This window comes from Serinus canaria, chromosome 7 (genome assembly GCF_022539315.1).
Source record: "Serinus canaria isolate serCan28SL12 chromosome 7, serCan2020, whole genome shotgun sequence".
Classification (NCBI taxonomy): domain Eukaryota; kingdom Metazoa; phylum Chordata; class Aves; order Passeriformes; family Fringillidae; genus Serinus; species Serinus canaria.
In genome coordinates this window covers 25771616-25796435 of record NC_066321.1, presented here as the reverse complement: position 1 = coordinate 25796435, position 24820 = coordinate 25771616, and the positions used below count along the sequence as shown (strand labels likewise).

The 24820-nt window shown below is 40.5% G+C and overlaps 1 protein-coding gene across 1 annotated transcript in view; it reads left to right on the top strand.

Moving 5' to 3' along the window:
• BMPR2 (bone morphogenetic protein receptor type 2) overlaps positions 1-24357 on the top strand; it is a 105324-nt gene extending 80967 nt beyond the window's left edge. The window contains exons 6-13 of the mRNA XM_009088075.4: positions 1778-2008; positions 5013-5127; positions 6603-6763; positions 7930-8077; positions 9021-9157; positions 12759-12931; positions 14000-15261; positions 16942-24357. Of these exons, the coding sequence (XP_009086323.2) occupies positions 1778-2008; positions 5013-5127; positions 6603-6763; positions 7930-8077; positions 9021-9157; positions 12759-12931; positions 14000-15261; positions 16942-17192 (2478 nt within the window). The 3' untranslated portion in view covers positions 17193-24357. The remainder of the gene's footprint in view (positions 1-1777; positions 2009-5012; positions 5128-6602; positions 6764-7929; positions 8078-9020; positions 9158-12758; positions 12932-13999; positions 15262-16941) is intronic.
• Positions 24358-24820: the final 463 nt, after the last annotated feature.

The window sequence follows — 24820 nt, the reverse complement described above, 5'->3', positions numbered from 1 at the left end:
AGAGCAAAAAGAGAAACACTGGGAAGTAGTGGGGAAAATGAGAAGGTGCTACATTTCAGCCTTGCATCAAAAGATCCATCTGTTTTGCTTGACACTGCTTGCTTTTAATACAGTGTCCTACTGTAGGAATTTGAAATTCCTTAGTAACACTCTTGGAAAATAGAATTTACTGCAGATAGGGCAGGATATTTCAGTAGTGGTGCATTTCTGTGTAGTCATTCTTCTGTGTGGGGCACTATCCAGCTCCATGGCAACTAGAGGCCAACCAGAGCTTTCTGCTCAGCTTGGTGTTAGATGTATCATCACAAAACTGCAAAATGTTATGCTTCCAGTTGGTATGCTTGATGGAACATATGGAATTTATAAAACCTTTTAGCCAGGAAAAAAATGAGTAGAACGACTGAGATGCAGAGTGCTGCTTTTCTTCTTTTTCCCAGTAGAAGCCCCACCTAGAGATGCAGACTGCAGACATGAGCTGCTCTAATGGTGACAGCACTGAGCAGCAAAGAGCTTTGGGTGTCTTCTGACACCAAAAAGTACTTGAGGCAGAGTTTAGGAGAGTCTAACAGTGTGTGTTGTACAAGTGTGCAAAGCCCTTGTACTGATCATGCAGTCTTAGAGAAAGCAGTGACTTTCTCTGAGTCTGAAACTTGGCAGAGAGAAATGCAGTGGTGTCTTCTGTCCTGCTTCTTGTACCCTAAGGAGTTGACCCCTTGCCTCCAGTCACAGGGTGTTGTAGGGCAAATGTTTTAACCTGGGCTTGCCTTTAGACATCTCTGTGGGTAGATTACATTCCACATTCATTCCTTGAACTGATTTGCTGCTGCTTTGCAACCCAGTGATATCAAAGGACTGAGAAACAGCAAGTCTCTCAATTAAATGGTACTTTATTTTTGAAAACTCTCCTGTAAGACAATGTTATAATCTTTAGAAGCATTACTTTTGTTATCCCTTCTCTTTTCTCTTCCTTCTCTATTTGTAAGTATTTAAAAAGTTTTAAAAATGGCTCATGAAATCCTTAGAGTTTCATGTATGGGTCTTCCTGAAAAATATTTTAAATAGGTGCTAATTCTTATGTAGTTGGAATTTTTTGAGCTTTAGAAATCAGGGCTCTTCCTGAAGGCAGTCCTGCATTTTGGTTTAGAGTAGAGATCTCTTCTTTCTTCTGCAGTTACTATGGAGATGTGAAAGGCCATTCTTGAAGACTCTCTAATCTAGTGGGGGCTAGAATAAACATTCACAGGTAGTCAGGAATTAATTACTTACTTCTGTTAAAATCTGTTTACGTCTTTTGGCATCTATTTTGCACTACAAATGAATATTTTGTTACTACTAAACTGAAAGATACAGCTTATAAACTGTCTTAAACCTCAAATGTTTCCCTTAAAGTGATTTCTGGAGTGAAACAAAATTGATCACATGAAAGCTACAAATCTTTAGTAGGCAAAAGCTGTAAGAGAATTAGCAGTACAAAACACAGTGTTTTATTGATTCTGTATATAAAAGTACTGAATAGATTATTTATGATATATGTACTGAATATTCCAATTATAAATCAATTTAGCAAAGCCTATGTTGGCTTATGCTGAGGTTTCTAACTCCAAAATAGCCTCTATGAAAGCATTCTAATTCTGGTTTTCGTTACAAAGTACTGGCTATTTTCTCTGTATTGTAGTATAAATCAAGATAAAAGTTGGCATACAATTCTTGTGGAGTGAAAACTCAGGTTTTGTCTTCATCTATTATTTTGTGACCCAGTTCTTTGTGTTTTTTGCAGCTGATTGGCCGGGGCCGGTACGGAGCAGTGTATAAAGGTTCCCTGGATGAACGTCCTGTGGCTGTGAAAGTCTTTTCCTTTGCCAACCGTCAGAACTTTGTCAATGAGAGGAACATTTACAGGATTCCCCTGATGGAGCACGAGAACATCGCCCGCTTCATCGTGGGGGATGAGAGATTCACCGCAGACGGCCGGATGGAATATTTACTGGTGATGGAATACTACCCCAATGTAAGTGCTTCAGAGAAATCTGTTGGGGTGGTTAAGAATCCTAAGAATAGCCACATGAAAAGGATGTGCTTTAGGTTTGGTGGTGCTTCTTGCACAGTAATGTAAAAATAATCCATATCAATGGCAGTTTTAATGGATTTTATTGTGGGTTACTGTAATATCTTTTTAGATTTCCTGGTTAGTGCTGCCAAATGTAGTCTTACAAATTCCTAGCTCTGGAGTATTTGCTCTTGGTTTTTTAGTCAATTTGGTCCTTATTCAATGACAGAATTTGAAGAGTTGTTTTTACTTAAAAGTAATCTAAGAAATTTAGAACTTCTTACTATTAAGACATGATCTCTGTCTTATGACATCGCTCAATAGCCGTGAATAGTGGGGTTTTTTACAGTGAAATGTAATAGACACAAGATTGTTGTCAAACTAGTTTATGGGACTATAAATCATGGTGCCTTTTTATCCTGTTATCTTCTTTAAAGCTTTCTGTGGTATATACTGATGGTGTAGGACATGTCTTAAGAAGGCAGCCTTACTTTCCAGAACCATATCTTCAAATCTCCTCAGCTAACTGAAGGCTTGTATTTCTCAAATCCATGGGTTAGGGTACTTCATCCTCTGTGTGTGTACACACAGAAACAGAAACATTTAAAAAATACACAGTATGAATGTGAATAGCTTTCCTGAAAAATCATAAAATGTATGTGGGGGATATATGTATGAAAATGCAAAAATGGTGTCACAATTTATCTTGGGGGATTTTTTTTTTGCCTGTGTATGGGAAAGCACCTTAGTTATTCAATGAAATCATTTTCTTTAACAAGCTTTTTAGTCTCAAGTAAGCAAACTGTTTCCTGCAGGGTGTGAAGGGAATGGCTGAAGTCTGATCTTTTATGGAGGCAGCAGGACAACAGCTGCTTGTTTGAATGGCAGAAAGGAGCAGAACAGTGCTACATAGCAGTAATGATGGCCTGTCTTAGGGCTTTTTAGGCTCTGTGTATATGCTTGTATTGCAAGTTAAATGCACCCACATAAATCCATACCTTAAACATGGGTGTGTATTTACACACTTATGCACTGTATACAAACTTAGGGCAGCAAAGCACAAATATCAAAAGAGTGTCTTAACTCAAACTTCTAAGTGAGAACACACTCAACCATGTCAGCTTGTAAGACAGGCATCTAAGAAGAGATTGCAGAAACTGGAAGTGACCACAAAAAAGGTCAGTTGTGCCCATACCAGATGGACAGTGGCAAAGCATGTGATTCTGACAAAAGTGGCATGTTTTCATGTAACCAAATGAAAGTTAAGTAAAATCAAGTGAGTATTGTGCTCCTAGGAGGGCACAGCATAACTGTCTTCACAGGTGATCTGGTTTTGCTGTTTTTTGAATGAAAGGATTTTCAGTTGAAAATGTAATTTGATTGAAAATTGTGTCTTTGCTGATGTAAATAGGATCTGTTAATGACTTGATTAAATGTAGAGATGAAGCTTATGACTTCATATTATCAGATTCCTTCCCAATGTGGTATTAAGAACAGCAAGATTAGTCTAAAATCAATCCACTGGTTGTTTGGGAGTCATTGGAAAAAGTGCACAGCAGGTGTAATTAATGCACAGTGTGATCTGTATTTGAGTGAGCAGATGTTCTGTTGTATGTGGAGTTAACAGCAGAAAAGGAAGCCTGCTGTGGCAGCCCTGCTAGAAGGGAATTCCAGTGTTCAAGCTGGAGCCATAAATCTGATTTCAATAAGGACTAACCAATACAAGATGTGCAGATGAAATATTCCCTATCCAAAACATCATCCTCTCTCATAATACTTTCCTTCCTGAAAATAAGAACACACAAACCAGGGCATTTTTACACGGAAAATTGTTCTTGGTGTTACCTTGGTGAAAGCAAGACAGCTAGGTTTGAGCCAGGTTGTGTTTTTATCCAGACATGCCTCCAGACTGAAGGAAACAGGCAAGTGAAAGGAATGGTGTGTGCATTTATCAATCAGCATGTTGCTCTGGTGGGACTCTGAGGTGTAGCAGCTCAGCAAGGGAGTCAGTTGTGAGGTGTGACGTGGAAGGAAATATGTAATAGCCACAGAATTATCACCCCAGTAGTCAGACACTCTTGTCACTTTAGAACAACAGAAAAATTGTTCTAAAACAACAGTCCTGTGGCCTCCATTAGAATGGCTTGGAATCTCACTAAGCCAAGAAAAAAAGCCAAGCTGATAACATTTGGAGGATAATAAGAGGGCGTATATTTCTTAAAAAGCTGTAAAAAACAAGAAAAAATTCCTGTTAGCAGGAATTAGTTAGGCAGATTACTTGCACTTTATGCTGGAGGATTTAGTTAGTTTAACCTAAGTGTATAATCATTGGGGACTGTGCATGGATGGTGTCACAGTTTGCAGTGTCTGGCTCTTGTTCTGGATGGCAGTCTCAGCTTCTAGACTATCTCAATATCATAATGGACACACTTCCTTCTGTTTTTCTTAGAGATGCCATGACAAATCACTAGAAGATCCCTCATTTTACACATCTAACTTCACTTTCAAGAAAAGGGGAATGTGACATTCTTTTTTTTCCATGTTTCTTCAGTGCATGTGGACTCACTCCTATTTGGAATTGCCTTTGGGGTATTTTTGTTTTGATACATAAATAGATTATAGCAAGACCTGTGAGAGATGTTGAGTATTTTGTAAGTGATAATGGTCCAAAGCAGTTACCTTTATTCTGTTCTACAACAAGACTTTCATAATTAATATCATTTTTTCTAGAGGCAGTCCCTCATTCTGTGATAAAATTCCTGTTCCACTTTAGAGAAATAAAATGGGAGCACTTAATGAAACTTCAGTCAAATATTGTGATTTAAAACATGTGGATAAACACGTAAGCAGTTGCAGGTTAGAAGTTGTGGATAAAACTGAGTCTCCAGAAGATGTTGAGTTATTCTACTGGACAATGATTTTAATCCATGTTTTTTGTTTTGTTTTTTTCTGGGGTTCTTTTTAGGGCTCTCTGTGCAAATATTTGAGTCTCCACACGAGTGACTGGGTGAGCTCCTGTCGTTTGGCTCACTCGATAACTCGGGGCTTGGCGTACCTGCACACGGAGCTGCCTCGAGGAGGTAAGGCCAGGAAGGGATGCAAAGGTCTCAGGACATTCTTATTCCTGTCAGGTCATGGATTCCAGCCCTGCTTTTATCCTGCTGTGAGTAGGAATTGATGAATGCAAATAGAGATTGCTCAGAACTTCTGCTCTGTTCCCTCCTTGGGCTCTGTGGCCCTTGTGTGCCAGCCCAGGGTCCGAGGTGGGGGAGGCAGGAGGAGGCAGAGCTGTGCAGTGCTGCTGTACCATGGCAACAGATTGCTGAAGAGCTGAAGCACTGGCTGCTTCTCTGGCAGAGGGTAAACAGATGAGGTGTTGTCTGTTTTTGCAGATTAGAATCAAATCACCAAAGCAATTTGTAGGTTGTGTGTGAACTGTATACTATAAAAATTAAATATTCTAACCCCACTGTAGTTTTATTTATCATGTCTCTGGATTTTTCTGGTACTTTATTATAGTACTGGCTGTGACAATGTATTGATTGGGATCTATCTATGTCTGTGTGCATGCTACACCCAGTATTTCAGCAGCTGAAGTATCATAATTATAAAGGAGATATTCTGAGATCTATCAGGCTGCAGAATATGGCCTGGCACTGAACTGTTAGGGTTTTGGCAGTAAAAAAAGGCTGGTTTCATTATATCTGCATTAAGGTGCTAATGTTTGGATTAAAATTTCAAACTATATATCTCAAATGTTAAGAATGAGCACTAGCAAAGAATGACAACTGAAGATGCTGTTAAAAGTGCTGAAAGTACCCAAATCAGTATTCCTGTGTGCCATTGAAACTGCAGCAATCATCTTAACTTCATCATTTTGAGATGTGCAGACAGGTGTGTCCATTAGCAACCAGAAAATGTGTAAGCTTTCCATCATAAAGGAGAGACAGCCACAGTCTGTGAATGCTAGAAAGGAACACATGGAGTAGAATGAATTGCACACTAAAATGAGTTCTGTACTGCTGGCTGCTTTACTAACAAAATAAAAAATAATAGGAGCAAGTGAGATTATTCTTTGGAAAAGGTCAGATCTGTTGCAGGATGAACATATTCAGACTCTCTGGAATAATATTGTCTGCACACCTTCTGAATAAGTGCTAATGGTAATTCCAATTGTCATGTAAATAACTGATGCTGCATTTGACACAGGAGCGTGGAAGTGACAGAGTGTTTGGAATGGCTGTTAGGGCTGTGGCAGCAGGTCTGTGTTTGGGTGTACAATGTCTCCACTGCCACAGTCATGCTGAAATATCCCTTGGGAAGAAGAGTGTTGGTGAACATTAGAACTGTGTATGGCAGTAGCCTCGTATAGATACAGTGGAATTCTGGGTGCCAGTCCTCTGGAGCTCATTGTAAAGAAACAAAAACATCAGCTTTCTAAAAAATAGGTTGATTCTCTTTTCATAATAGCTGAGCAGTCATAATGAGGTTCTCTCATTCTGCCAAGCAGTAGAATTGCTCAAATGGTAACAAGGCCTTGTGTGTGTCCAAACAGAGCACTACAAACCTGCAATATCCCATCGGGACCTGAACAGCCGCAATGTGCTGGTCAAGAACGATGGCACGTGTGTCATCAGCGATTTTGGGCTCTCCATGAAGCTCACCGGGAACAGACTGGTACGGCCGGGTGAGGAAGACAATGCAGCCATTAGTGAGGTGAGTGCCATGGCTGGGTCAGGGTTCAGGGGGTACAGTTTCTGTAATGGGAATGACTGCAGTGTGGGTGAGAAGGGGCTGGAGCCTCCACAGGAAGAAACTGGTTTTATTCTCAGAATGCTCATCACAAACCTGCCATTTTGAAAGGCAGTAGATTGGCAGGCTGAGGGTTCTGTGCAGATTGGCAGACTGGGAGTTCTGTGCAGATTGGCAGGCTGAGGGTTCTGTGTGAGCTATGAGAAGACAGAAGGTAAGTTTGGTTGCCACGTTCTCTGTGATTACGTGGTACAGGTCCCTTTGGTTTTGTACTGCAAATGGTAACTGAAGACCAGACATTCTTTGGTTTTGTTTTTAATTTTTGGTTTTGTTGTTAATTTTTCTGAAATGGTGACATACCACATTCTGCATCTCCTGCTTGACATCTAATACAGGCTACTGAAATACAGTGAGACTGTTTTAAGTAAAGAGTGCCTGATAGTTCAGTGTAGTTGTTATCTGTGCTTTTCCAGAATAACTTCATATGTCATTCAAAGAACATGCTACACAGTGCTAATCACTCTCCCTTAGAAATCAAGGGCTAAACTGAAAATACCTCATGTAGAATAGCTCCATCTAGATCTTTCCATACTGATCAAAGAAACAGGGAAACTGCTGGTTAAAATGCAGGGATGTGGAATAGTTCTCTGACAAAATACTGTCCTACAAATACTGATGAGTAAGTGCTCTAATCTAACACATGTTCTAGTGAAAATGGTATTTTCCAAGACTGTTAATAACCTTTGACTGTGGAAGTTGTAGGGTGGAACCTTGCTGACAGTCCAGGAATAGAGAACAAGTTTCTTATTCAGCAGGATCCTCTTCCATTATGATACATACCTTGGTGTTCAACAGAGCAACTTGGAAAAAGAAACACTTAAGCTATATCATATTTCATTTGAGAAGGTTAAGTAAGGGACAAAATAATTTTGTTTTGGTACATACAAAGCAGGGACAGAGTAGGGGAAGGGTTTTGTTATGACTGGAGTGGCAAGAATCTAGAAACTGAGGACATTGATTAGGAGCGAGGTGTGTTTTCCTTAACTGTAGAGAATACAAGAATAGGGCACTAAAAAACTTCACTGAATTTGGAAATTCCTTCCTGATGTGCAGCTTGGATGTTTCCCCAGGTGGGTACGATCCGCTATATGGCCCCAGAAGTGCTTGAAGGAGCAGTGAACTTGAGGGACTGTGAATCTGCTTTGAAACAAGTAGATATGTATGCTCTGGGCCTGATCTACTGGGAGATATTCATGAGATGTACAGACCTCTTCCCAGGTAAGGAGAAGAACTGCAGAAAACCATAACAGAAGGAAGTGGCACCAGCACCCCCAGCTACTGCTGAGCCCGAGCTTTAGAAAGTGCAGGAGGGAAGCAGCTCCTCGGTTGCTTGTGCCATTGAGTCGGTGCCACCTAGTGTTCGAGGGGGTGCTTGTCAGGACGGTGCAGCTGGGGCCAGCGGTGCTTCCTGCCCAAAGGCTCAGTGCGACCTGTTCAGGCAGTTCAGGTGCCATTTGAGCGTTAGTATTGTTGTTATTACTGTCCAGAGTTTAAAAACACCGAGAGGTAGGCTGATGGCAAAGGCAGTGTTTCCAGTTCTGAGAACTGATTGAAGTGCTTGAAGTGTCTTTCAGACTTATCACCATGAAAAAAAATGCTATGACTTACTGTAGCCTTTAGTCAGTTGTGCTTTTATTTATGATAGGACATTGAAAATTTAGGGAAATCCTCCCTACCTGTAACATAAACAAAAAGGAAGTAGACTTAAAATTTGCATGTTAGATTGTGCCACATGCACCATCTTCTGCCCAAGCTACAGCATGTAGAATGGATCTGAAATGCAGCATGCTGTCTGCAGTCAAACAGCTGCACTCTGTGTGCAGAGGCTTGTAATCCTGCTGGGCTTTCCCCCAAATGAAGTGCATGAACATGATCAGTCAGTGGCACTTCACAGAAAGTCAGTGTCATCTTCAGGCTCCAAGTCATTCCAAGTGTGCCACTGAACCAGCACAGTCTCAGGATGCTGTCCTTTGAAAGGTTGCTGAACAGCACTTAATTCATTTGCAGTTAATTCAGCTTTTTTTGGAAGTTAGACTTTGGGGAAGGTGGGGAACATCTCGATAGACAGCAACTTTGATAATGCCTTTCATCAACTGGAAGCCTTTGCTCTGCCTTTTAATCTGTGATTGATTTTTTTTAACTTTCTTTCTTTTGCTAACAGGAGAATCTGTGCCAGAGTACCAGATGGCTTTCCAGACTGAAGTCGGAAACCATCCCACTTTTGAAGATATGCAAGTCTTGGTGTCTAGAGAGAAGCAAAGACCAAAATTCCCTGAAGCATGGAAGGAGAACAGCCTGGTGAGAGAGAATATTCTCAAAGAAACAGTGATTTAACCAGCTTTAGGGTGTACTCATTTCTTAGAAGCAATTTTTTAGATTTGGGGGTTTTTCCCTCTTTGTTAATATTTAAGGATTGAGAGCTGTTTCTGCAAGGACTTCTTAAATACTGAATTCAGTTTTTAAAAGTTATTGACATGACAGACAGATTTCTTTTAAGGAAAAATGCTATTATTGTTGTGGTTGTTGCTGCATGCTGCAGTGTGATGTACCGAAGATAACCTGTTACATTTATTTTAGACATTTTCTGTAGCATTGTGCATGAAGTGCCCATGTGTTCTCTGTGTGCTGAATGAGAAACACACAGCCATTTTTTGCCTTTTGACATCTTATAAACTAATAAAACTGAACTAGGATACCAACTAAAATAGCTGGCAAAAACATCAATATCCTCTTCCAAAACTAAAATTGGTAAACGTTGTAATAAACTTTTTTGAACTTGTATAGACCTCAGGATTTGCAGAGGCTAAAGCTTCTAGAAATAATTTCATTTTAACTGCATAAAAGATTTTATATGGCTTCATTTGATCTGCAATTTTTTTTTTCAAGACTATAAACATTATAACATTGCTTGTTGTTTTGAGTGAGTGTAGCTAATGGCTTAGAGCCTTGCTGCTGTGGGCCAACAAGTTGGAGTAAGTCAGCTGAACTCTGGTGAGAGTCTGTGCTTGCTTTCATCTGCAGCAGAGTTCAGGCAATGTGAATCCCCTTGGCTTAGAGGGGGCTGTTTGTCCTTTATTACAAGCAAAGTGCGGTGTGAACAGTGACTGGGTTCCACCTGATACAGGGTAACACAGCTGAATTCTGAAAATGGTGTGCTTGGCTGTTATTTAGAAAGATACTTCTTGTTATTCCCATGTTGAAAGGATGCCCTTCAATCTTCAGAGACTTTGGTGGTTGATAAGTTTGTAGCTGCTGTGCAGACAAGGAGGAGCCCAAGGCCTCACCTGGTGCTGGTACTTGTGGATAGGCAGGAGCCTGCTCTGAGAGGAGCATAGCCTGCAGTGATGCACTGCAGTAAAACATGTTGGAACCCAGCTGAGCTTCCAAGAGAGGTGCTTTTATTACACACCTTTGGCCACCCATCTTAGGGGCAAAGGGGGAAGAGGAAAAAAGAGACATCCGTGCACTAACTATGTAGGAAATCAAACAACAGCTGTTTTAACTATAGCCATGTTGGCAAATGCAGGGTTGGAAGAACCAAGCCTGACAGCTGTTTCTGAAGACAGTTAAAACTGAAACAGTTCGAGGTTTGTTTTGTTTTGCAGACTGCCATTTTAAATGTTAATTACATTCTATCAAGCTGATAGACTCCAGCATTATTAGATGATCCCCATATTTAAAATGCCTAGCACATTCTTTGTGGTGTTACTAATTTTGTGTTCTGTCTAATCAAAATGGTGATGATAGCTCCAGCTTTAAGAATTGATCTACACCATTGCTTTAAGAGAAAAGAAGAATAATCTCAGGTGTCAAGCAACTTCCTGCACCCTGTGCCAGTCTAGGATAATATCTGAATGAGCACTCTAGGGCAGATTGTGTAGAAAATTAAGCTCCAGATGACCTCACTGTGGACCCACATCCTAACCTCCTGTATCTAATGCATGGGATAAAAGACTTTTCTCCATTATTTAAAGCTCTGCTGTTACGTTGGGTTATAACACTTTCATGCAAATCCATCTATGAAACAAATGCATTTGTCCTTTTCATTTGAGAAATACAAATAAAAATAATGTTTTTATTTTCTCATCACATAATTAAGGTACTCAAAAGATGTGGAATCCTCATTTGTGATTAGCTATGCAGTCTTAGTCTGCTTCTGGAAGCATCTGTGTTATGTTACAGACCTTGATTAGCAGCATTGTTTTTCATAGTATAGAACAACAACCTGAGCAGAGAATGTACACAAAAGAATTAAAAGGCTTTAAACTGTGTTGAGATGTTGCTATACTCTTGTCTCACTTGCCAAAGTGGGGCCACGCTTGACTTCAGGGGTCAGCACTGAAGGATATTAACAGAATAATAGAATCATGCAGATTTCTGGTACCTTCTGTCTTTTGGATGAGTGCTGGTACTTGTAAATAATTCATTTTAGCATAGTTGTCTTTTAACCTGAAATTCATAGAAAACAGATAATTGTGGTAAATGTGACACTGAAGAACTCCAGTGTTGATAACTGTCTGTACAGTCACTGCTGTGTCCTTTAAGGATCCTTAACACATCAGAAGGAAAGGATCTGCTACAGGACAGAGTTTTCAATTAAACACTGGTTGAATTTGCTGCTGATGAAACCTGTAGAGAGAGTCTTGCAAAGAGGGAAGGCAGGAGATTAGAGTGCCCACTGACTTAGTCTGAATGGTGACAAAAGCAAGTTCTAAAAGCTGAATGAAAGCATTTTATTGTGGGAGAGAAAATTGAGCCAGTACCCTGACTCGTGTCCCTCAGCAAAGGGGAGGGTATTGGCTTATCCCCCGTGGGATCTGCTGAGGGAAGGGAGATGAAAGGTTTGCTTGTGGGGGAGCTCATCCCCACCTGTGCAGCCAGAGCTGCATCACCAAGCAGCAGGGATTGCCAGATGCAAGCCATGCCAGGAGCTCGCTCTGTGGGCGAGGAGCTCTTGGCTCACGCTCAGAGCTGGTCCTGGCTTCCACTGCCAGAAGGGCACAAGGCAGTTCTGGCACACAGACAGTCAGCAGGACTCACTGAATGCCTTAGTGCCCAGCTGGGACTCTGCACAGTCCTCAGTGCTGGAGAGGTTAGAGCTGGGCTTTGATGTGAGCTGTGCTGGCAAAGCAGATCCTCTCCCTGGCCATGGGCTGGCAGCAGGGGCCCATAAATGTCTGCCTGGCTTTTGTACTCCAGATGGAGCTCAGACAGAAGTGTTCAGTGCTCGTCATTTCAGTTGTTTCCTCTCCAGTTCCCACAACATATGGCAGCACCTTTTGGAGGTCTTGAGCTCTAATCCTGACTGTGCAGCTCATCCCACAGTGTGATGCCAGGAGCACGTGTGTGTTTCTGTTTCTCCACCTGTAAAACAAATGCAGCAAAAATCTCCTCCCATGGCGCAGACAAAGTCGTTGATACTTACAAGACGTTTGGATGTCACTGTGCTAAACAGGAAGACAAGGGTGATGAAGTGAGCACAGCTGTTATTTGCACACAGTGCAGGGGAGCAAGGCAGTGACCATTAGCAGAACTGTGAGAATAACCATGGCAGCATTTCCAACATCAGCAGTCCTTAGTGCACAGCTCTCATAAGGCCAGGAGAGTGAGCAGAGCACCCATCCCATCAGAGGGCTGGCTGAAGGTTGTATGGACATTGGTGGATGTAGCTTTTGCTAAGTGTCTTCCCAGTCCATCTGTGTATGTGAGGTGTGGTGATAATAAATTGCACATTGCTAGGATTATGTTAAATTACCTTAGAATGAAATTGTGTATCTTCTGTTTCTCTCTTCCACCAGCTTGTGACTGCTTTCAGGCATGCAAAATGCTGCCATAGAACAGTAAATTAGAAGCACAGTATAAAGGTAAAATAACTTAAAGGGGTTTTGTCTCCTGGCAGGCTGTGAGGTCACTTAAAGAAACAATTGAAGATTGTTGGGATCAAGATGCAGAAGCTCGACTAACAGCACAGTGTGCTGAGGAGAGAATGGCAGAGCTCATGATGATTTGGGAGAGGAATAAATCAGTTAGTCCAACAGTCAATCCTATGTCAACTGCCATGCAAAATGAGAGGTAAGAGGAGAGCACATTTGGGTTTAGTCAGCAGGAAATGCCCAGTGCAGCGCTTGGCTCACTCCAGGGCAGAAGCTACAGCTTGTTGCACCCATTAAGTGATGTGTGTTACATAACCTGGTCTGCATATGGGTACTGCATGGCATAATCCAAATTGCTTGTGTTCTTAAGATCTCCTGTGTGTCCCCAGAAGTCAGGCAGTTTTTATGGATACAACTGTATTACTCTCAGAGGGGCCCTTTGCTTAGGCAAACTGTCTCAGCAGGCTTACCATGATGGGAAGTGAGAGAGTGAATTGTCTTTAAGTACACTTGCTAAATGATGCATCAAACTTCTGTTTAAAGTGTTCTGCCAAAAACTGAATTTGCAGTCAGTATGAGTTCAGGAAATTACCAAGTCTCAAACCTGTGGTTTTTCAGTTAACAAAGTGCAGGGCCATTGTTTAAGTTGTTGTTATTCTGACCTCAGCAAGAGAAGTGCTGCATGTTCTCTCCTTATATATGATCCAGAGGGAATGAGAATTTGCAGAACTGACTTCAGTGCTTAATAGTATACTCTAGAAATCCAGATTTGAGAGAAGAATAATGTTGCTGTACATGACACTGTTCATTGTCATGAAAAAAATATTATGTTCAAATCATAAAATACCTAAATTGTCAAAATAGTAGTGTTTTCATGGGTTAGGACCTTGTGACATTTTCCCAGAATCTCTTTCTTTATTTAGTCTGTTGCGTTTTTGTTGACTTTCTTCAGCATCACTTCCCTGCATCTAGAGCAGAACCTTAGCAGTACTTTGCCAGCTGGACAAACAGCATATTGGACAAATAGAACATTACTGTTCTCCTAGGAAATAACATCCCTGATTAAATTTTGCCCTAGTAAAACCAATTTTCTTATCCCCAGCACTTTTCAAGGAAGTTGCTGAAATACCTCAGTTTGTACTGTATCTATCCTTAGTTTATGCATGAAAATAAATAGAAAGACAAGCAGCTCTCTTAAATGAGAGGTGTTACAGTATGAGGTGATTTTTACATATATGATCTTAATACCCCTTATTTTTTCTTGAAGGAATCTGTCGCATCACAGACGCGTATCAAAGATAAGGCCGTATCCAGATTATTCTTCCTCTTCTTACATTGAAGATTCAATCCACCACACTGACAGCATAGTAAAGAACATTTCTTCTGAACATTCAATGTCCACGACGCCGTTGACTTCAGGGGAAAAGAACAGAAATTCCATTAACTACGAGCGGCAGCAAGCACAAGCTCGCATCCCCAGCCCCGAGACAAGCGTCACCACTTTGTCCACCACCAATACAGCTGGCCTCACTCCCAGCACCGGCATGACCACCATCTCCGAAATGCCTTACTCGGATGAGACAAACTTACACACGACAAATGTCATGCAGCCGGGGGGGCCCACCCCTGTTTGTCTGCAGCTAACAGAGGAGGACTTGGAGACAAATAAATTGGATCCAAAAGAAGTGGATAAGAACCTGAAAGAAAGCTCTGATGAGAACCTGATGGAACATTCGCTTAAGCAGTTTAGTGGGCCAGATCCGCTGAGCAGCACTAGTTCCAGCTTGCTTTATCCCCTGATAAAACTGGCAGTAGAGGTGACAGGGCAGCAGGACTTCACACAAGCCACCAACGGTCAGGCATGTTTGATTCCGGACGTCCCATCTGCTCAGGTCTATCCTCTCCCCAAGCAGCAGAACCTTCCCAAGAGGCCTACCAGCCTCCCTCTAAACACCAAAAATTCAACAAAGGAGCCGCGGTTAAAATTTGGCGGCAAGCACAAATCCAACTTGAAGCAAGTGGAAACGGGCGTTGCCAAGATGAACACCATCAACGCCGCAGAGCCCCACGTGGTGACAGTGACCATGAACGGGGTGGCCGGGAGGAGCCACGGCATGAACTCTCACGCTGGCACAGCCCAGTACGCCAACGGCACGGTGCCCTCTGGCCAGAGCGGCGGCTCGGTAGCGCAGAGGGCCCAGGAAATGCTTCAGAACCAGTTCAGCGGCGAGGACAGCCGGCTGAATATCAACTCCAGTCCCGACGAGCACGAGCCCCTGCTGAGGCGGGAGCAGCAGGTTGGGCACGATGAAGGCGTTCTGGACCGCCTGGTGGACAGGAGGGAGCGAGCGCTGGACAGCGGGAGGACAAACGCCAACAACAACAACAGCAATCCGTGTCCAGAGCCTGCTGCGGCCGCTGTCCAGAATGTCGTGAGAAATCCCGGGCACACCCAGAGCAGAAGAGCACAGAGGCCCAATTCGCTGGATCTGTCAGCCACGAGTAGTTTGGATAGCAGTAGTATGCAGTGTAAGTGCCTGCAGGGCTGACACCTCTCTAGCTAATAACTGCATATATCTGCTTGAACAGACATTATTTCCTTCTCCCCTTGCTCCTCAAAGCATACTCATTAAATCTCATATAAATGTAATTTCCCTCAGCACAGCTTCAGTCTTTTTGATCAAGTCCTGTCTTCATCATTTCCAGTATATTAGATCACTATCATCCTTCCACATACACAGAATAAAAAATCTGTCTCTTTCTAACCCATCCACTCCTAACTTTCATTATTCCTTGCAAGGCTCCTCCTTTGATAGCTGCAAAACATATTGGAAAAGTGTCCTTTTTTTTCTGCAGGGGCACTTTAAACCTTTTTTTCCTTACTTTTCCTCATTCTTTCAAGAGCAGGTGTCTCTAAAATGCATTGATTAAAATAATTTATTATAGTAACTACTTATATGCTTGAACTACTATATGTAACTACTTACATGATTTTAAAGCAACTGATTTTACTGGATTAGCCCAGCCTAAATGGAGGGTCAGGCATTTTCTATTTTGCTGTCCTAGCTCCAACAATTAGAGCAATTCTTCATCAGTTTGCCATGTACATAAAAATTAATCTAAGTAATTAGAGAAGGAATTGATTTTAATAGCTTATTTCAGAATAACTTCCTTGAGGGTTTTATGGCCAGAGGTCTAAGAGGTTACAATGGAGCTCTCCTTTTTACAGTAAGAATGTAATCATATAGTTGTAGTTAAATTAGGTACATCCTCTGGATTTGAGCCTGTTTGAGCTATTGGAAAGATCTCCTGGTGTGCATTTTAAAGAGAATACATTTCCAGAAGTCACTGTAGCCTTGGAAGGTGCTTGCAAATCTCATGACTGTGTTTAGGAAGATGCTGTGATACTGGTGGAGTAAACTGGGATGCCAGGCATCTTTGGAAATAAAAGGTTTAAAACCAAACGAGAACATATCTTTCAAGAAATGTAGTTGAATATTCAGTAATGGAATGTTTAAGCCTTCCTTTTAAGTAGCAAACCTTAAATTTTGTCTTAACATGTTGATGTGAGTTGAAATCTTAACAAGATAAAGAAAAAATATTATTGCAGTAACTTTCTTTAATTGAAGGTTAAGTTAAAAGAAGGGGTTGTGTAAAGTTTTTTTAACAATCAGACTTCAACTGCAGAAGTTTTATCACAGTTAAAGTTGAGGTTGCCAGTTTTACAACCCAGCATTCCAAATCCTGACTTAATGTCTTAACAGAGAATGGACTATTTTGTTTTCAGGTCAAATGCTTTGCCAGGTGGAGTAGGATTAGGAAGCCTGACATTGCAGTATTTAAGTGTTAGCCTTTGCTGTCCTGTAGTAGCAGTTCTTTTGTACCTCCCATAGCAGGTAATATAAGATACTATGATTGCAAAAACCCTTCAAATGTCAAGTGCTGATTCTCCTGTTTGGTGCCAATGTGTACTCCAGGTAATACAAATTACTTCACAGAGAACAGAGCCCTTGTTTCAGTGGCAGCTGTTGTAGTTGATACACCTGCCATGCCTCTGCCCCACAGTTGCCTCCGTGTTTATAGATTTTGTTCTTTTTTTTTCTGTTTCACACAAGTAACAACCCTGGACTCCAGTCTAATCTCGCCTTCCTCATAATACTCTTTTCTGTTCTGTTTTCTTGTTTTGGTTTGGTTTTTTTTTCCCTTCAGTAGGTGACTCCTCACAGGATGGCAAATCAGGCTCAGGAGAGAAGATCAAGAAGCGTGTGAAAACTCCCTACTCGCTCAAGCGGTGGCGTCCATCCACGTGGGTCATCTCCACGGAGCCGCTGCCCTGCGAGGTCAACAACAACGGCAGCGAGCTGGCAGTGCCCCCCAAGTCCAGCACTGCTGTGTACCTCGCAGAGGGGGGCACTGCCACCACCATGGTCTCCAAGGACGCAGGGGTGAACTGCCTGTGAAGTGCTTCAAAAGCCGACCTTTGTTTTGCGTTGTTTGAAACAAACCTGCAGAAGACATTTGAAAAAAAAAAAACTGCTTTCTCCTCCTGTCAGCAACCCCTACCAAGGACTCGCTTTAAATAGATTTCAGCTATGCAGAAAATTTTTAGCTTATGCTTCCATATTTTTTTATTTTGTTTTATTTTTTGAACGTTTTTGCACTTTTATTTAGTATCGCTAAAGTTAAGTCTGTCTGTTTTGACCACGGAATATATATATGTGTATCAAAGATGTGGTCTCAAAATATTTTTTTAAAAAAAAGTAACAAAAAAAAGTATTGCTGATAATCAGTTTGGACCAGTTTCTTAAGGTCACTAAGAACATAAGCAGACTATAAGACAGGTTTGACTGCAGTGGTGTCTTGTAACCATGTTTTGATTTCTGTGCACAAGCTAGTCTGTATATTTCTATGTTACAAAGCGTATTCTCTTTTGAACCCCTTCTTTTCCTCGTGTCATGTTGAAATGTGCAATAGTCTGTAGTTCACAGTAGGCTTTATTGAAAAGTGTGTTTCTAAAACTGCCACATGTTCCCATTTTTGTGTTTGTTAATTTTTCCTTGACAGTTGAGCAGTCAGCCGGTCATGACAGTGAACTTTGCACATCGTAGCCAGCTTGAAGCAGCTGCCAATATCACATTGTGCTCAGAGGTGATGATGCATGAATTTTCCCCAACTTGAAAGGGCTTTAAAAAGGAACAAAAAAAAAAAAATCTGAGCTCTGTACCTTTCTTTTGATCCTCCCTAATCAAAATGTGTTTCCTTTATAGTAGTAGATGCCAGCCTATGAAGCTGAGTAACAAAATGTTGAACAAATGTAAGGAGACAGTGTCAGCCATTTTTTCCATTTTATTTTGTGTGCAGTTTCACCCCCTGTATTATGTAAAACCTTATTTAGATCACTAATGATGTACATTGCAAAATACATTTTATTCAGAAATATTAATAATTGTCATACTTAAAAGCTTGAGTGAAGATAGGTTGTGAACGTATTTTGTTTACACAGAGAAGAAAAAAACCATCGATCTTACTTGGCACAAAACACTTTGGTGATGAGTCACAAGTCTTTCCTGATTTACCTCCTTACAGACAGGATGGGGTAAAAATGAGCCTGATTACTTATGCAGGTAGGTGCATCCTAATTGATTGTTGTTGCCAAGTTGAAACTTGTCCTCCCTTCAGAGTTCTTAGAGGCCCTCGTTCATCTTGTTAAAGTTTATTGCATGCTTTTAAAAATCATGGGTGTTTGTGGGGAAGGGTTGGGGATTTTTTTTCCCCTCTGCTTAGTCCCTTCTTTCAGTTTGTATGCACATTGATTTTAGCTGTCAGTGAATGTGAATGTAATATGTATTGAGATAAATTGTTTATTCACTATCTCAAGTAAACCCTTCCCTCTTTTGGAATGATTGGTTTTACTGTCTACTGAAAGAAAATAATTTTCTTATTAGTTAGAACCTCCCTCCACCTAAGAAATAGCCTTCCACCTGAAAAGCATTCTTTCCAATTGAAAACACTTCAGTAAAAACTATTTGGATATAAAAAGGTGTAACACATCAGTCTTTGGTAACAAGCAAAGATTTATCACTTCATCTGAAAACTGGTGATGTTCAAAGAAAGAAAATCAATTCAGTCAGCCTGCCAGACTCCTGTGGCAGGATACTGGCAGCAAACAATTGCCTCCCCCAGCCTGTCTCCTTTCAGCTGACTGAAGCAGATGCTCTCTGCTTTTAAGCTCATTTGTTTCCTTGCTGTTTTACCATTTTTCCCCCCTGAGGTAAACTTTGCCAACCCTGTTCTTCTCTATCTGCTGATACAGCTAATCTAATACATGCCTTGCTTCATATGATTCTTGCTGTTCCCCAAAATTCCTTGCTTGTTCTTGGTTGCTATGATTTTCTCTCATAAAACTTCTTAACATTTCTTAGATTCTCCTATATATCTCCAAGAGATAGCACTATAAATGCAGACTGTGAGTAAATGTAGTTGTAGAAACACAAGGCACATTTTGAGCTCCCTGTGTTCTTTAAGCACCAGTTCAAATAGTACCTCTTGTCTCTGAGGCATAATTATGCTTTCCCCCTGTATAATGCAGTTATATCACCCCTTTTTAAAAACAGCCTTCTTCTGGTCTGACTTTCCATTCACTCTCTGGCTTCCCATCTGCTGCAGTCTCACGTCCCAGATGTTGAAAACCTGCCAGTTGCTCAGCTGGGTTTCAAGACCTGAATCAGAATTTCTGGCATTCTATTCATATTGCTCACTGGGCTCTCTTCTCCTCTGGCCTCCTGGGAGTCTCCATTTGGAGGGCTTGGTGGTGGTTTTTGGTGAGCACTGATTGTGGTCTTGAGGATTCTTCACTCCTGTCCCGATGACTTTTCTTTGCCTTGTGTTGGATCATCCATCAGCATTTCAGAATGTGGGCTGAAAACAATATTTAGGACTCTTACTAAGTCAGACTATTCTGGGGAGAGAAAAATGACTTCTCTGACTGCTGCTTCTTTCTGCTGAGACAGAATTGCACCAGTCTTTTAGCCTTTCTTTGCAGGCCATGCCTTTGCAAGAAATCCAACTTTTTTGTGATCAATGCAATCAAAACTTTAATACCAGATGAAGATGTTATTCTGCAGTTTTCCTTCAACATTCTTAAACAATACTTTTTTTTCTTTCCTTTGTCTATTTCTGTTAGTTGCTGGAGGGCCTTTGGAATTAATTATAATTAGTAGCAAGATTGGCTGTGCAATCTACCAGGGATAAATATAATTTGTAACATGATAGAAAAATGTACTTTATCAGGAAATACCCTATAGATTAAACAGTTAAAAAAGAATTGATTTTAAAGGTCAGTCAAAGCAAACTCTAAAGTAGGTACCAAAATACTGTAATTCTGCACAGCTAGATTAAATCAGATTAGGAGTTTGGTTTTAATGTTTTATTTAGTAATGCCATTTTTTTCTTCACAGCACATAATCCAGTGTCCATAGAATACTATCTCTGTAAGTTAAATGAAATTGAATTTTCATGCTGCAGGGAACTGTCCTTAACCAAACAAAATACATGTAAGAGAAAGAATTCTACAAATCCAACACAGGGATGGTTGTTATACAATAAACAAGGAAAGCAAATGTGATTTATTTCCTTGTGAGTTATGGTTTTGCATATTTGATTTTGAAAAAAAGGAAAGTTCTAAAAGTTGATAATTTTCTGTCAGTTTCTCATGTATATTGCAGACAAGATAAATACAGCAAAATTAAAATAGAATGGTAGTGTAAATACCTATTAATTGTGCCACTGTCCAATAGGCAATAGTAGAAAATTTGTTACATAATTTATAATGGAGAATTCAAGTGTTTTTCTGTAGAAGACAGAATCCACCATCCTGCTGGGTACAGGAAATGGTTTGCTAGCAGAAGGCAGGGCAGTTGTTTAGGTTAATGCATTGTCTCTTGTTTGTTTCCTGTAATAGAGATACCAACATAACGTGGTTTGTTGAGTTCTAGCCCTTTGAACAGACATGCCTCATAGTCTTCTAAAATTGCAGATTATCTGCAACACTTCCCTGGATTTGCTTCTTGAGCTTTACAGCTGGATGTGCTAGCCAGTTAGTATTACCAAGGCCTTTCTTGGAACTCCAGATGCACTCACACTGCACAGCTGTTTCAGAAACAACATTTCCCTTCTTGTTTTGCTTTTCTTAGTGTCACTCGTTTGTCTCTAGTTTTCATATAGAAAATTACCTGATTTTCAAAGGCAACACATTTTGATTTTTTTTTTTTTCAGTGCACTGGGCACAAAACAATGCAAGATAGATGCTGGCAATTTTCAGGAAACAAGCAACAAAAAACTCCCACCTCATAAATATGTTCAGAAAGTTCACATCCTCCTACCTGTCAGCTTTCTCTAAAAGAAACCTGGAATCCTACCTGCCTAAGAGAGGAGAATAAGGAAGTTCTTTAATTGTATGAAATAAATTATTGGCCCCAAATTTAATAGTAATGAATACTTACTTAATGAATACTTACTTAAAAATACATATGTATACATTGTATATGGCCCAGTTCCAGTGTTCAGTGCATTTTGCTCTAATGATATTCCATTTTTAAATGTTAAAAAATATCCACTAATACAACATTACCGTGTTGATGTTCAGATTGTTATTTTCTTTAAATGAAAAACACAAAAGTTCCCAACCATTCTTCCATGGAAATGTTTACTGTGGACATTTCTTGCCTAATTAGGGTGAATTTTAAAATTGGTATATTTAGTCTATACATTAGAAATTAATTATGCTGTAATTTTTACTTGTATAAAAATGATGGCTGCTCCCATTGCTGAAATAGGCTGGGTTTAAGCCATAAAAATAATAATTGCCAAGCACAGTAGCATATAAATGACCTGATGTCTAATTGGAAGATTTGTAGCAGCTCATCAAAGTAAAATGAAATTGGATTGATCAGTTTTTGAAAGATCATAGACTGGGCAACTTAATATTTTGCATAAATTGGAATTACTTGAACTTTTCTGTCTGGTCTCCCAGTACCCTTTTTAACAGGTGACTTTATTAACCTTCTTTTTAAAAAATGCTTACTAATTTTCGTTCAACCTCAAGCCTTTCTTCAGTGAAAAAACTATACATATTGCAGTGAAGCCAGATATATATATATATATTTTTATGTAAACTCTGTGTGTATTTAGATGCATATGTATGTTGTGTGTAAGTTCCAGGATTAAATTCTGTGAGTTACAGCATCAGATGGTAGCACTGGTAGAAAGTATAACGTGGGGGGGTTTTTTCATATGCCATTTTAAAATTGTCTGTAGTGCATCACAGTTAAGCTGGGATCAGACTGTGACACACAGTCCAGTAGTTCAGGATCTCCTGTGACAGACTTGTCACTGATTGTTTGGGTGGAATGGATTTGAGAGAGAAAGAGAGAGAGAGAGAGAAACCTGGGAATGCACATGACAAGCTTTATCTGAAGCTGTGTAATTTAAGATACCTCTCTCAAAGATCAAAAAATAACCCAAAACACTTAAAAGATGATAATTTTTACAAGGCTTTTTTATGTAGTAGCTATAGTTACATGTGTGGTTGCCATTTAAACATAGTATTTTAGTCCATTAAATCAAATTACATTTTAGGCTTCTATATTGTCATATGAAACTGTAGCTATAGAAATACATCCCTTTTTGATCTCATCCATCACCCAAGTAGGTTCAGTTTTGACATAAAGGAGTAGCAAATCAGATTTCTCATTTGGGGTTTCTACTGAGTAAAATTGGAGGCAGAACTTCCATTTCTGCAAGAACAGATTGGTGCTCCTGCAAATCCAAATGGATGTTATGTTCAGCACCTGTGTTCCCAAGGGAATGGGCACCTCAAGGGCTCATGGCTGAGCCCAGTGCTCTTGGAATCCAGCACGAGTCTGCCTTTGGAGTGGGCAGAGGAGGGGGTGGGTTCTGCTGGCCCTGCTGTGAAACATTTCTGGGGAGGATTAGCCCTGGGAAAGCTGCTGTGGAATGTGGGACTGCAGGGGCAGCCCTGGCTCCTGAGCCTTGCAGGGTGTTGCAGTTGGGGGATTCAGGCTGTGGAGCTGGGTCAGCACAGGCCAGCTGTGGCTTTGTCAAGAAGTGGAACTGCATTGGGGAGTGGGAATGGAAGGTTCAAGATAAATCCTCATTTACACCAAGGCCCTTTAATGTTGATCTGGGCTCCATGCAGCTCTGTGTTAGCAGTGCATTATTAATACAAGTTATTTCTCATGGCCATTTCTGTTTAGTTCACTGTGGTTTAACACACACATGTGCACAATAAGCAGGAACTAGTTGGAGTTATGCTAATTCTTAGCTCAATCATCAGCTATTTTTCAAAGCCTATTGCTGTTTTCATCAGCAATTGTTTGAATTTGCAAGTCATTCAGTTGGTTAACTTCAGTGCATACACCATGCTTCCACAGCACAGGAAGGAAGGATTTCTTCCCAGTCCTTACAGGCTTCTGCAGATGTATCACTGGAGCGTGTCCATCGTGGCACAGCATCTCACCTGGTAACTTTTAAAGCAGAAATAATTAGCCTTTTTAACTTTCTAGTTCCAAGGTCTCCCAAACCTCCACTTTTGTAGCCCATTCACTTGTTTTTAAGACAGAAAAAACATGTGTGAGGTTTATTTCTAGAGCACTTGATTCACTTTCTTTTTTTGTGCTTCAGAACTGTATCATGAAGTTTTACACTTCAGTCTTGTTTATTCAGAAAATAGTTAATGTTTCTGGTCTTTGTAGTTTGTAAGAAGTCACAAGAACAAACAGGCAAGTCCAAGTTATAGCTGACTCATTTGTCACTTTTGAATTTCCTGATTGGTGACTCTTCTCTCTCTTTCACACTGTTGAAACGTATTTAAAACGGTTTGTATGTATATGTTTCTTGTCTGCTTTTTGTCTCTAGAGGAAAGCGTGCTCTATTCACATTTATATAAGCTGGAATAATGTTTTACAATCGCTGTTGATTATTTTCCCCCCCAAATGCAGTATAAGAGGAAAATAAACATGGCAAGAATGAATTTTTAGGGTTTGGTCTTCTGTAAAGGCTGAAGTAAGAAGATGTGAAACTGCCATTTTCCTTATGAAAGACTGTAAAGAGAGCATTTACTTTCTGAGCGAGCTTTTCTGGGGGAAGAGGGGGAGAAATCCTAGAATATGGAGTCTCATCAGAACCCTTTTGTTAACGGGTATTTTCGGTTTTCCTCTCAAACGACTGAGGAAATATCATGTATGAATTTATAAATAATTGCTTTCAGTTATTTCTTTTGTATAAGCTGCGCAATACCCTTGCTATGCTGTATAAGTTGTGTTTCATGGAACAGTGTGAGTATGAAATAAAAAGCTAATTTTTGGTTTTTAATCATCTGTGGATGCCACTATGAAAGCTGACATTGTTAAAGCCACTACAGAGTTTTCTATGAATACTTGTAAGAATTGCTTTGTTATATATAAACCTAAATAAAGAGATTGTATTGATACAGAGACATTGGATAAGAACATTTAAAAGGCTGTTCTTTAGGCCTGAGAGAAAAGGCTTGCTGTAAAAATGGTGCATTATTCCATTTATTAAAGATCATATTAATGACAAAAAGCATGGTCTTTTGTTGGTGGTTCATATCATTATTGGCCACGAGTATTAACATGCTCCAGGAATGAGAGGAAGAGGAAACCCCCCCTTGCAGCTGTGTGGGTTGGTTGGTTGGAGGATAAGGAATTCCTTGATTGCTAAGGGCTGAATAGGACTTCCAGGCACCTTTGGCATGACCAGGTTCCACCCTCCTTGTTCCCAGGTTGTCCTGTGCATTAGGAATCTGGGGCCTGCCCTTGCTGGGCTAGTGCAGTGCCTCTGCTCCTCTCTGCCCCCTTTCTCACTGTCCAGCCAGGTCAGGTGCTTGTGTTGGAGCTGATCAAGGTTTTACAGACATTTCAGGGCAGCAGGCCTTGCATGACCTCTTGTCACGCTTTGTCTGCTTGCTAAGTGTAAAAGAAGAAAAACAGGAGAAAGAGGTATTAAAGGAAATGCTTTTCTCCTGCAGTTTTGGTTGGCACTTGGGGAT